General features: G+C 36.7%; 1 protein-coding gene across 3 annotated transcripts in view; it reads right to left on the bottom strand.

Annotated features, from left to right (window-relative positions):
- The window catches only part of SLC39A12 (solute carrier family 39 member 12), a gene marked incomplete at both ends in the record, with an annotated part of 70,705 nt that overhangs the window by 37,362 nt on the left and 19,822 nt on the right, over positions 1 to 13,521 (bottom strand). For all 3 annotated transcript variants that reach the window (XM_081299749.1, XM_081299750.1, XM_081299751.1), the window contains 3 exons: positions 1,551 to 1,723; positions 6,534 to 6,705; positions 10,845 to 11,017. In XM_081299749.1, the coding sequence (XP_081155875.1) occupies positions 1,551 to 1,723; positions 6,534 to 6,705; positions 10,845 to 11,017 (518 nt within the window). The remainder of the gene's footprint in view (positions 1 to 1,550; positions 1,724 to 6,533; positions 6,706 to 10,844; positions 11,018 to 13,521) is intronic.

Below are 13,521 nucleotides of genomic sequence, written 5' to 3'. Positions count from 1 at the left end.
CCTTGCTATTGCTGAGGCTGGCTTTGAACTTGCAATCCTCCTTTCTCAGCCTCCCAAGCCTCTGGGATAACAGACATGCAACCACTGTGCCCAGCTCTGCACAGATTTTTGAAAACCTGGGTCACATTCAGGACACTGATTTTTCTAACTTTCCACCACATTTGTACTATGTCTTTCCTCTTCTTTCTAATAATTCTTGTTCTCAACTCTTTTTTTCAAGCAAAGAAACTGCCCTCTAAATTTCAGGAAACCAAGGTAACTTTTAAGTTCACCTCTGTAACATTTCCTGTCCACCCCCAAATCCACCCCTGCTGCTTGTAGCTAGCTGTGTGCTCCCCTCTAAAGACCCAGGCAGCCTTCAGATCCTTTTTGGCTTTCCAGACTCTCAGGCAGTAAACAACTCTGTAACCACTGTGGTGACCTAGAAAAAGGCCCTGGCCACTGCCTCAAGCCAATAACGAGCCCTGAATTATTTCCAGAAAATTAGATTATGAAGGAAATTAAAACTAATAATGGTTTGTTTTATTTCTCCAATGCTCACTTTGCGATTTTCCAAACATCATATTATTATTGAGCCTCTAAGCAACAAGAGTGACCCTGTAGAAAAGTGCCAGAGGCTTGTGGAAAATTTTTAACATCTTGGGATTTGCAAAGGGCAGGATCATTGGTCTATGGTCTCCATCCATATGAAGAGATTTCAGAGGGAATAGATATCCACCACTCTTTTAGTAGCTTGGGTCTAAGAGCTTTCATTTCTGATAAATAGAAACCCTTAGATAACTTCAACAAAGGGCTAGCTTCTTGGTGCTTACATTTTACTTAAGACAAATCCAGACACCATTATTCAAGAAAGAAAATTAGAAATCCATTCTGAGGGCTTCATGAAAGAGAAATTAATAATGGTTGCTACACTGAGCTGTGGGCAGGGTCCAAGGTACCAACAAGGGAAAAGCAAACCCAGAAACTCAATTCCACCCTTCAGGTAGAAAGGGCAAAGGGAGGAAGTGCTGTTACTGAAACAATAACATTTACCAATGCTAGGAGGGAGCTGTGAAGAAATCCACTTGCCTCTCTCTCCTCCGATCTATCTTGGGCTTCCCATGGGCTTGACCCAAACAAAATTCTAGCCTGCATGGGAGCTGAGGAGATGCAACCTTTTGGGGCAGAAAAGAGAAAAATGGGGTGTGGATCTGAGTGAGCACAGGCAACTGGAGAAAAACCAGCATAACATCTCACAGTCCATTTTTTTCTATTTATAGACAACGGATATTGCCTTATGGAATCTTTCTTAATAGGAATCTAGATCTGATCACCTTTTCTTTTTTTATTTCAAAAATAAGAATAATAGGAGGTGAACTTAATGTTTGGTCGTCTCTTTTCCTCCACAAGTGCTGAGAAGCTTAGGACAAATACTATTTCTTTCCAAGGAAAATACTGGCCACTGTATTTATTCATTGAAGCCACTGTAAAATTTTGTGTAAATGCCTCCAGTTGTTAAATTTAAAGAGAAATTCAACACATTCCATCTGAAATGGAAAGAAACAGATTACCTGAGGGATAAGGTGGAGCAGGGCATCCCCTGAGAGTGTCCCAACAGCCAAACCCACAAACAGCTGTAAAATAAGGTTGTAGTTCTCTTCACAGTTGTGGAAAAGGACCAGTACTGTCCCAAGCATGGAGCCCAGTGTGAGAAGTGTCACAGCCACTGTGCTGTAGCCATATTCTAAGTGAAAGGAGATCACAAAGACTGTCAGTACTCATTGTTGTTCAGTCATGTTTCAGCTACTCAAAGTGCCAGAATAATCTGTTTTACAATGACAATAGATAGAGATGTGGATTGTGATATAAATTACATATGGGGTGTTATGGTTTGGATGTGAGGTATCCCCCAAAAGCTCACATGCAAGACATTGCAAGAAGGTCCAGAGAAGAAATGTTTGGGTTACAAGAGCCTTAACCCAATCCGTGATTTAATCCCCTGATAGGGATTAACTGAGTGGTAACTGAAGTAGTAGGGTGTGGATGGAGGAGGTGGGAATTAGGGCATGGCTTTGGGTATATATTTGTATCTGGTGAACAGAGTCTCTCTCTTCTTGCTGATCACCATGATGTGAGCTGCTTCCCTCCACCACCCTCGCCATGATGCCAGAATCATTTAGATCCCCAAGGAATGGAGCTGACTTTCTATGGACTAATACCTCTGAAACCGTAGCCCTCAAACAAACTTTTCCTTCCCTAAAATTGTTCTGGTTAGATGCTTCAGTCACAGCAGCAAAATAGCTAACTAAAATATGGGGAAAGTTTTAATTCTTATGGAAAACAATGGACTACTCTGAAGCTCTTCTCCCTTCAAACTTAACACCTCAAGGAGACCATATTAGGGGGGTGGAGCCTTTGGGGAGTGATTAGGTCATGAGGGCTCTGCCCTGAGAATGGGATTATAGCCTTTACAAGGCGCTAAAGAGACCAGACTTTCTTACACCAGTTGGAGGCTCAGTGAGAAGACACCAGCAAGTGGACCTCTCACCAAAGGCCACTCTACCAGCACCTTGATCTTGGATTTCTGAATCTCCAGATCTTACTTTCTATCATTTATAAGTCCCGACTCTATGGTATTGTCATAGAAAGGACTAAGACAAGACTTTCACTTAAGCTCGTTGCTTTGAAGTTATTCTGACTACTCTTTAATAAAAATCAAAGAAGCAATCACAAACCTAGTTTATTTCCAAACCACAAAGAAATTAATATCTGTTTCTTAAAACTACAAATCCACTGACAGACACTAGCAATGAGTTCCATCTAATAGATTTTAAATCTTTAAAAGGCAAAGAAGAGATGTTATAGGGGAGGCTATAGTTTGGCCCCATGATAGATCCATTTCTGTACAAAATAACTATGTAAACTTCTTCCCCCAAATTCTCAAAACCACATGCAATGTTGAAAGTACTTCTTATTCTCAATAACTAAAATGAGTGATTTGTTGGTAAAAAATAGCCAAAAATAAAATGTGAATGGATGATAATATAAAGTTGAACAGTCTGCATTTTTTGATTACTGCAATAATTATATAACCCCTAAAATTTATACCATGGCTCCAGGTTTCCAGGTATTTATTTTAGTATTCAGAAAAGCAAAAAAGTAAAATCTATAAGATTATTCAAACAAAAACAAATATATGTGAAGGTGAAGAAATAAAGGAGGAGATGGAAAAACAAACATTAAGAGAGAAGTGTCTTTCAGAAACAAATAAATGACTTGGAGATAAAGAGTTATTCATGGAACCATTTTCATTTGGCTGAAATCAAACAATTCAGCTATCCTAATACTTAAAGTGCTATGCACTTTTAAAGAAAATGTGCTTTCAAACATTGTTATAATAGAGGGGCTGGAGTGTAGCTCAGTGGAAGAGCACTTGCCTAGCATATGTGAGGCACTGGATTCTATTCTTAGCACCACATACAAATAAATAAAATAAAGACCCATCAACAACTAAAAAATAGTTTTAAAAGAACAACAAAAAAGAATGTTATAATAGAAAATGTACTTTTTAACTAATTTTAAGTTTTTCTGGAAAGTTCACCTTTCACGTTAGATGATATTAATGGTACAACTGGTGACATGGAAATGGGCTTGGGATTTTAGAAGGACCTTTGTTGATTCTACCTTCTGAATTGTTAAGGGGTCTAATATTGAAATAGAATTCATAGAGAACTCAGATGAAGGACGAAAATTTCAGACATTGATTCCCCCACATCCATTGCCTTCATTGATAATGGACATTTCATAAGATGATTAGGGGAGATGGAAACTTATTATTCAATAGTTGTAGAGTTTCTATTTTGCAACATGAAAAAATGTACTAGAGAGCTGTTGTACACAAATGTGAATATATTTGACATTTTTGAACTGTACAATGAAAAATGATTAAGGGGGTTGTGGATGTAGCTCAATGGCAAAACAAATAATTAGCATGCATGAGATCTTAGGTTCAATCCCAAGAACCAAAAAAAAAAAAAAAAAGGTTGAGATGGTAGATTTTATTTTGTGTAAATTTTACCACAATTTATTTTTTTTAAATTCAAAAAAGTCTGGAGAATGTGGCTTACTGGTAAAGTAAATGCCTGGCATGTGTGAGACCCTATGTTCTATACCCAGCACTGGAAAAAGAAAAAACTTTAAAAAATTGAAGTGGTTGGAATGGTCATAGAGGTCTTATTTCATTCTAATTTAGTAGGAATACCTATGTTATAACATCTCTAAAGATTTCCAACAAAGTTTCATCTCTCATTTCTCCCCAGATAGATTCTATATGGGAATTTCATTGTTACCATCTCTACATAAAACTATTTTAATTTTAATTTGGGTACCTAAATTTCCAATAAAATTCAAGGCTGTCACATTTTTATAGTAGCTATATAAGATCATAAAATGTCAAGAACTCCCAAGGACAAGTGAGGGTATGACATTTCATAGGCAAAGGGAAAACTTTCAAGTTCCCTGTTTTCCTGTTATACTCTTCTTTGTCCTGTGGGTAGATGTGATGAGGAAGAGAATGGATGTTGCATAACATACATTACAAAATATTTTCAGATCCTCTGTGAGTCAGATTTTGCCTGCTCTCCTTTGGGAAGGGCAACCTGAAAACCATAAAAATCTCAGAATTTATGGTCAAAGGACTCTGATAATTTACCCCAGGTCTCTATAGAGGTGCCATGGTGTCTTGATTGGAGTCAGATGACTTGCAGAATGTTGTAAGCATTTTCCATCATTACAATAGACCTTGACCTCTCTATTAAATTCTTAGCCATTCCTGAGCAGCTAGGTCTGTAATTTGATTTAAACATGGGTATAATCCACTTTCCCAGAAACAATGAAAGGTGGCACTTAGGGGTTTAGTTACAGCCTAGCAAACAATATTTCCTTAATAATGTATCCCTGGGTCCTCCCATCTTTAATGCAACATCTTATATTCTATAATTTCCAAAGTCCAACACAAGTCTTTTCCTTTAATCACATAATGAAAATTTTTAAATTGAGGACAGTGATGTTTTTTTTCTAGGCTCTTTAGTGTGTGTTATTTGTGGAGATTTTTCTCAGGAAGACTATTCCTTAGAAGAGTCTAGAAATTTGTCAGAAAGGGGAATAAACTTTTCATTGTAGATCTTGAGTTTGAAAACCCTTTCCCAAGTTTGAATGTACCAGGCACTCTGCTGAGTGGTGGGAATATAAACAAGCTCATAGGTACCATAGTCCTGTCCTCAACCATTGTGACCACCAGATACTAAATTATTTAGCTGATCACTTTTAAGAACACATTTTTTTCCCTTCCCAGTGAACATGGAGGCTCTGGTCTTTAGGCCTGGCAGGCTTTTGTTCCCATAAAGTCTTCAAATGAGCCACTTGCTGCCATAGAATGCACTGTGGCTCAGAGGTGAGTTGCTAAATAATTTAGCTATGATGGGCATTGCAGGCTAGCTCAAAGAAAAAGAATGCGGTTCTGAAAAAAAAATACATATAAGGTCCTCAAATGAATGGCAATACTTTAGAGTTGCATGTGTTAACTGTCACATCTCTACTATATGTCATGGATATTCTTAAGCCACCATTGGAGGAGGGTCTTACATGTACAGTGATTTAGGTTCACTGAACACATTTTTGTACTCATGAACACCTCAGAACCTCATGGATACCCTGTGAGAGAGCTTGTCTACTATAGTGACTCAACAGGACTCAGGCTAGTACAAGTGTTGATTTTGTCACTTCCTGTGAGTGCAAGTATCCGTACTTTCACTTCCTGTAAGTGTCCATGGCTTCACTTCCTGTGAGTGTAAGTGTCCATGCCTTCACTTCTTATGGCTGTCAACTATAACTGGGAGGCTGGTATCCCACTGGATTGGTCACCTCCATCCAAGCACATCTTTGGTTTACCTTTGTGTTCCTTCATTTTGTACATGTTCCATGATGTGTGAAAGGCTAGGAACCACCATAGTATCTCACTGTGCAGAAAAGAGACAACTTTGTGGAAGGAGAAATATGCTTAAGGTCATGGAGTGGCCGGGGATGAAAAGAGATGACTCAATTCTGCACTTCAGATTCCAATACTAATGTGTTTTCTCTTAGATCGTGTCACTTATCAACTGTGGGTTTTTCAGTTGATCTATGATTTGAGTCAAATATGGAGGACAAAATCAGTTTACATAAATTGTGTACAGAATATGAAATATTTATTGGAAAGCAGTATTGCTATACACATGGACACTGGGGCCAGTTTGCCCAAGTTTAAATGCCAACTTCATCATTTACCATCTGTGTGTCCTTGAGTATGTCACAGAACATCTCAGTGCCTCAGTCTCCTCATTTGTAAAATGAGTATACTAATAGCCCCTATTCTCCTCACATTATTGGAGGATTAAATGAGTTGGTAAATATGGGATGTTCAGAATAGCACCTAGTACATCATAAATACTCTGTGCTCACTATTATTATTACATACATTGGGCTGATCAGCTTCCTAATAAAGAACCAGAACTTACTCTCCAGCGTGGTGGGTAGAAGTTTGGCTGGCTGGTCGGTGGGAAGGTGGCAAGAGCAGCTGAGTAGCTGTTGGATGATCCCTGGACTCAGCTGCTTAAAGTCCTCCTTAGAAATGGATGAAAATCTATTCTGTAGAAATATCTCCACCAGCTGCTGAGCAGAGAAGCAAGTCTGTATGGGGAAAACATGCTGTTACTAACCTCAGTTTTGAACCAGATGTGCCACCAATTGCCATCCTCGAGGAACAAACTAGACAGAATGTCGACAATGGACAGAGGAAGCCATTCCTATACGTTTCCCTGCTGCTCTTTGTTCATTAACTTTTTGTGAACCTCCCAGGATTATTTTTAAATCTGAGATCAAAGTCTGTAGCACCTTGCTTTCATTCTGAATCTTATTTAATATTTCCTGCACACTTTTTTCTTTCCTGAAAAGACTCACTGTTTTTACAATGTGCTGCATGGTGATGGAACCAGCAGTCAAAATAAGGCTTGATGCCTGTGTTTTGTTGGTTTTCAACGTAGCTAAGACTTCACGGGATAAACAGGAACTTGGTGGTAATGAGGTCGTTATCTTTAATAACTCCTTGATTTAATAAGCCTGTTTTGGCAACCTGTATTTCCAAAAGTGATAAAATTAAGGTTAAAAATTTTAAAAGTGGATTCTGTGTCAACTAGCTGGTACACAAACACTCAATGATATGACTACCTGTGTTACTTGACATCACCGTTCCACAGAACAGTAGGAATTGTTGTTTTCTATTGTTTTATTTTTTTATTTTAATGTCTATAATTTTCCATATGATATAGGCATATTAATTAAGTAAAACTTATAAATAAACAACAAAGACAACAAGTCTCTTAAAAATTTCCAAAAGGCATTTTTTTCATCTCCGAAATAAAAGCTGATGTTTGTATACATCAAAGATTACAATGTAAATGTTTTAATATGGGAATGCAATTGGCACATATTTTCACAAGCACAAATGAATGACTTTTATTGAAAGAAGACCCCAATGCAATATATTTGTGATCTTTAGTTGCAGTCACTAAAGTGTTTTTAGAAAAGTCAGTGCTTTACGAGGCTAATCTGATTTGCTGTGCTGTAGTATTTTTAAGATTTTAAACAAAGACAAGTTTTTAATTAAAAAATAATGATACATTCTTTTTCAACCATACAGACACAAAAAAATCATCTGGTGATGGTTCCATAGATAAGAAAATTTTTTTCTTGATTAGGAAGCTTTTGTTTGCATGGAACACAAACCACATAAACCAGAAAATCAGGAGGAGATCACAGTAGAAGGACACAAAGGATCTCAGAGAATCCAGGCACTGAAGGCCACACCTCATAAGGAGCTGCAGCCCAAACTGGAAATCGGAACCAAAGATGTGTATGTGTGTGCACACATGTACATGAAGCATTTTTTCCTCTCTGTTTCCTTCTGTGGGTATCTATTTCCTTCTACACTTTGTCCTCTCATTTGATAATCATGAGGCTATGTAAGTTCCCATTCTAAAGTGACATTCAGTCAGGAATCCAAGAATGGATTGAGTCTGCAAAACCTGAGAGAGAACTGATTAGTTCAGGAAAGTCATCTGGGGGCTCTCTTGGGTCAGTTATCTGTCTGATAGGTCAGTTCTACCCATGTGATAGGAGTGAGGAAGGCATTTGTTAGAAAGGAATTGTGCAAGAATTCCAAAAAGGTTCCTACTCACCTGAAAGTATCACCTGAAAGTTAAATATGTGGTATTCCTCCCTTAAATAAGATAATGTGTACCAAAGACAATATTCTTTTTTGAACCATTTGTTACAGATGGAATATGTTTATCTCATTTAAAATACTGCCAAAAGAAAGGGAAATTAGTAACACACTTTTGATGATGAAATCTCCATCATAAATATCTTATGGGAAAATGTCTATCTGGTAAGTAAGAGCACAGAGGTAAACAGGAACAGAATATCATGAGTCTTTTCCCAGTTCATTGTCAAGAAATTGAATAGTTTCTAGTTTTAGAATACCTTCTCAGAGAGAACAGTTATTCTATTATAAGCTTCTGTGCCCTTGATCTTTACTTGCTGTTGCTCTGTAAGTCATTATTGTTTTAAATTTCTTCTGAAATCGATAATATGAATGTCTTAGTTACATTCCATAAAATGTTAAAGAATAGAATGAAAATTTAGAATATCTGGTCAGTAATCTTTAAAACACCTTTATTCCTTTGCATAAAACTTCAATATGTGCTGACTCTTGTGTTGATGTCACCAGATTTCTATGAAAGTTTTCAAATGTCTTCTAAAATAATAGTGTCTAATTTTCACTTTTGATAATCACTTGGAGGGCTTATTATAAGAGAGTTTTGGGCTCTACTCTCAGGGTTGCTAGTTCAGTAAATTCTGGGGTGGGGCCTGAGAATATACATTTCTCACAAGTTTCTTGGTGATAATAATGTTTCTGATCCAGGGACAAGACTTGCAGAATGTTGTCTAAATAATATAAGCAGGGTCCTCAGAACTGGTATTCCATGTTAGGGTCCCACCAAGAGTCACAAAAAAGTGACATATTGGAACAGAGAAGAATAATTGTAGAAGATATTATTTCATTTATTTTGCATAGTTAGCACAAACAATAATTGTAATTGTTATTAAAAATGCATGCCTTAAATAAGAAAACATAAATTTTAAGAAATAACCTTTGTTCCTTATGCAAATGAAGTTTCCATAAATCAAATTTATTCCCTTCCTGAAATATGGCTCTGGAGACACACTTAAGGATACTTTACAAAGATTAATCTGGAGGTCATTTTTGTCACCTTCCATTGAATATAATAATCATAAGTTTGAAAGAATCAATTCTGATTGATATATTTTATACATGACATAGGTAACAGAAATTAACTTTTTAAAAATACATAGTAGCAAAAATATTTGATATTGCCCAATCATGCATTCACAACTTGTGAACACAACATTCAGAATTATTAGGAATATAAAGTAGGTACTCTTGTCTGTTTTAAGATACAGAGTGTATTTCATAGAAGTATTGCTCATTTAAGATATAAAGAACAAAATATTTTTAAGATATTTAAATCATTTCCCAATTAATAATATAGTAGGTCCAATTTCCTGGACCATTTCCCAAATAATAGCATAGTTGTTAATAATGTGACCTATATATTTTTATATATATATATATATATATATATATATATATATATATATATATATAATATATATAAAACTAAAGATGTATATCCTCAGTTTCTATAAACTCAAGCAATGCTTATTAGCTCCATAGCTCATTTACAGGATGCAATAATACAAACTAACACATATAGTTATTCTAGTAATTAATGAACTAATGCAGGTCAAAATAACACAGTGTCTGATGCATAATAAGTATTTAATAAATGCAAGCCATTATCACAGAACACTAAGTTCTGAAGATTTTAAATGAGTAGGGCAGAGAAAGATTCTTTGATCAAAGTTAGGTTCAGTAAGATTAATTTGTCTAAAATGAACCTCTCCAGACTCCTTTACAAGCCACAGTTAAATGTGTATTTCCAGTATATTTTCCCAACTTGTTTGACCATAGCACCTAAAGAGAAGCTAAGGTAGACCAGTGAATATTCTCTGAAACACAACTTTAGGAAATACAGATATAGATATGTTTGTAGGCTCACCTATCACCTCTTAAAAAATCTTCAGTACCATCTACTATACAAATAATGTCATGTTGCTCACAATCTAAAGCTATTGCTTCCTAATCTAACTTAAGTTTATTTATGCATTATTGTAGTTATTTATGCAATGTATATATCCTCCTCTGCCTTGTATTGTCCTTAAATGCTATGCGTATATTTATTCAGCACTGGTTTCATTATGCCTAGGATGGTGATTGGTACATACTAAATGTTCACCATATATTTTCTGAACTAATTTTATATGGATTTGATAGTGACTCAAAGAAGAAAAGAGCAATATATTTCATTCTCCTAAATATCTTGGCTTTTCGGTGGATACAACAACTTTATTTTTATTTTATATGGTGCTGAGGATCGAACCCAGCGCCCCACACATGCCAGGAGAGCGTATTACCACTTGAGCCACATCCCCAAACCCCTTGTTTTTATTTCTACAGGAACTTGCTTATAGAAAAAGAAGTAAGACCATGCTATAGAAATAAATCATTTTTACTTTTAAGAAAATATACATTCTCTTCTTGAATTTTCTACAACTCTGATAGAACTCTCACTGCTGAATTTCTTTATTAATAGCAAATGATTATATGAGAGAAATAATGGAAATACCTGATCCCAGGAAATTGGACCATCATCTGAACCTTTGTCCATAGACACAGATAGATTAGAGTAGCCCCAATCATGGATTATTATGTTGTTTTGTTTCCTTTGAAGTTGATGGATTTTATCCTTTTTGATACAGGTGGTTTTGGTCCAGAGAGTATTGAGAAGTTGGTCTAGTTCTAGAAATTTCATACAAAATTGGGTGTTACATAGAATAGGCAGATCTTGTTCAGAATAATTATAATTTCACATGGCTACAGCATAGACATTTTACAAGATAAATTTTTGTTATATTGAAAAATCAAGGTTTCATTCTGAACAAAGACATAACATTTATACCTCACATGAATATGGATTCTCTCACAGGATCTACCTAAGGCTGAACCAATCTTTTAAAGGTATTCCCACCATTTAAATACACTAGAGATGATAAATGGGCAACACAACCAATGAAAATGTCTTCCATTAAGTAAAATATTTTCCTTTAATACAAATGTATAAATTAAAGAAAATACTGGCCTAGTTTTTAGGAAATATATGAAGAAAAGAAAAAATAAATGAAAGGGAGATGTGATTACAGAGACAAACTAGATCTTGTTTTCCAGTGATATTATGGAATGAATATAAGTTTATAGATTGCAATTTTGTTTCCCTCAATATTACTCTAGGCTTCAAAAAATACTTATACAGAGAAAAATTAAATGAAATTATAAATTCATATGGATTCATTCATCCTTTTACTTGTTACTAAAATGTCTTTGGAATTCTCCTAAATGTTATCAATGATAGAAAAACTACAAACTAGAATTTTATTTTAAATGATTAGTTTTGAATAAAAAAAAATCATGAGACTTGCAGAGAAAAGGGAAAATGTGACCCATGTTCAGGAAAACGAGTAGTCAACAAATACATCACTGAGTAATCCCAGATGTTGGTTCTAACAAATTCTTCAAAGCAGCTAGTGTAAGCAAGTTTAAGGAACTAAAGGAAAACATACTTAAAGAAAAAAAAGGAAAGTATGAAACAACAAATCAACTAATAGCAATTTTCAATAAGGAAATAAAAATTAAATAAAAGAAATTCTGGAGAAGGAAGACATAATAACAAAAAATTCACTAAAGGCACTCAATAACATATTTGAGAAGGGCGGGGGGGGGGGGGGTGGTCACCAAACAGTGAAATAAGCTAGACACTGAAAATCGTGTTTGAATCTTTCTCTTACCTATGGAAGTCAGAGAGAAATAATGAAATTTTTAAAAGGGGAAGGGTCTTATGATAATATAATGGGAATCAGTGGAGTAAGGAAGGGGAATTAGGGAGAAGAAGGCTAGAGAAAGGAGTAACAGCAGAATGAAATTAACCAAATTATGTATGCACATGTATACACCTATCACAATGAATTCCACTTTTACACATAACTAAAATGTACCAATTAAAAATTGAATCCATTAAGAATCACTAAACAAAAAGATAAATTAACAGAAACAACCCATTTTGAAGAATAGAAAGTAAAAACAGAGGAAGAACAAGAAGTCTCAGAGAGTTATGAAACAAGAAGCATATCAAACCTATGTATTGGCAGTCACTGAAAGAGAGGACAAAGAGAAAAAAAATCTGAAAAATAATCTATTGAACAAAATAATACCCCCAAACTTTCCAAGCGATGTAAAAATCTAACGTGTTCAAAAAACTCATCAAACACCAAGGAGGATAAACACAAAAAGATCCACACCCAAACGCATTATACTTAAGTTGTTGCATGTCAAAAGACAAAGATAAGTGCGACCAGAGATCCGGGCTGACTGATTTGCATTGCCTGCCCCGCGGCTACCGACTGCGGGGCGCCGCAGAGAAGCGATTAATTAGCAAGCAGGGAGAAAAGTGGCTGTGATTCCGTGGAATCCCGCCAGGTGAGCCTGCACTGACCCCCGGGCTGAGTGGGGGATTTCAGACGGGGAAAGAAGCGGTACAGTCCTATCCCCCACAACGGAAACTCCATCAAGGCAATCAGCAGCCACCATCTTGGAGAGCTGAAGTAACCACTGCCACTCTCCGACAGATTGCAACAATAAAACAGGTGTGTGTCACTCAGCTCATCCCCCATACATCGGGGAATTCGAATAAAATCTCTCCTAGGCTTTCCGGGGGAGGGAGTATCAGAGTGAGCCTACATAAAGACTAGGGGAGGGGCTGGGGATGTGGCTCAAGTGGTAGCGCGCTCGCCTGGCATGCGTGCGGCCCCGGGTTCGATCCTCAGCACCACATACCAACAAAGATGTTGTGTCCGCCGAGAACTAAAAAATAAATATTAAAAATTCTCTCTCTCTCTCTCTCTCCTCTCTCTCTCTCTTTAAAAAAAAAAAAAGACTAGGGGAAAACTAGAGACACCTGACCTTCAACTCCCCCCACCCATCAGCAGCCAAAACGAAACCTGTCTAGCCAGTGCTGGGGGAGGGGCAAGCAGAAAAAATCAAAACGATAGAGTGCCGGGGATCCCAATAGCCAACTGTGCGACCGGAGATCCGGGCTGACTGAGATTCTCGCGGCCTGCCCCGCAACTACAGACGGCGGGGCACCACAGAGAAGCGATTAATTAGCAAACAGGGAGAAAAGTGGCTGCGATTCTGTGGAATCCCGCCAGCTGAGCCCGCACTGACCCCTGGGCTGAGTACGGGATTTCAGA

This window comes from Spermophilus citellus (assembly GCF_964194105.1).
Source record: "Spermophilus citellus genome assembly, chromosome: 6".
In the NCBI taxonomy this organism is placed as follows: domain Eukaryota; kingdom Metazoa; phylum Chordata; class Mammalia; order Rodentia; family Sciuridae; genus Spermophilus; species Spermophilus citellus.
This window is presented reverse-complemented; position numbering and strand designations above follow the sequence as displayed.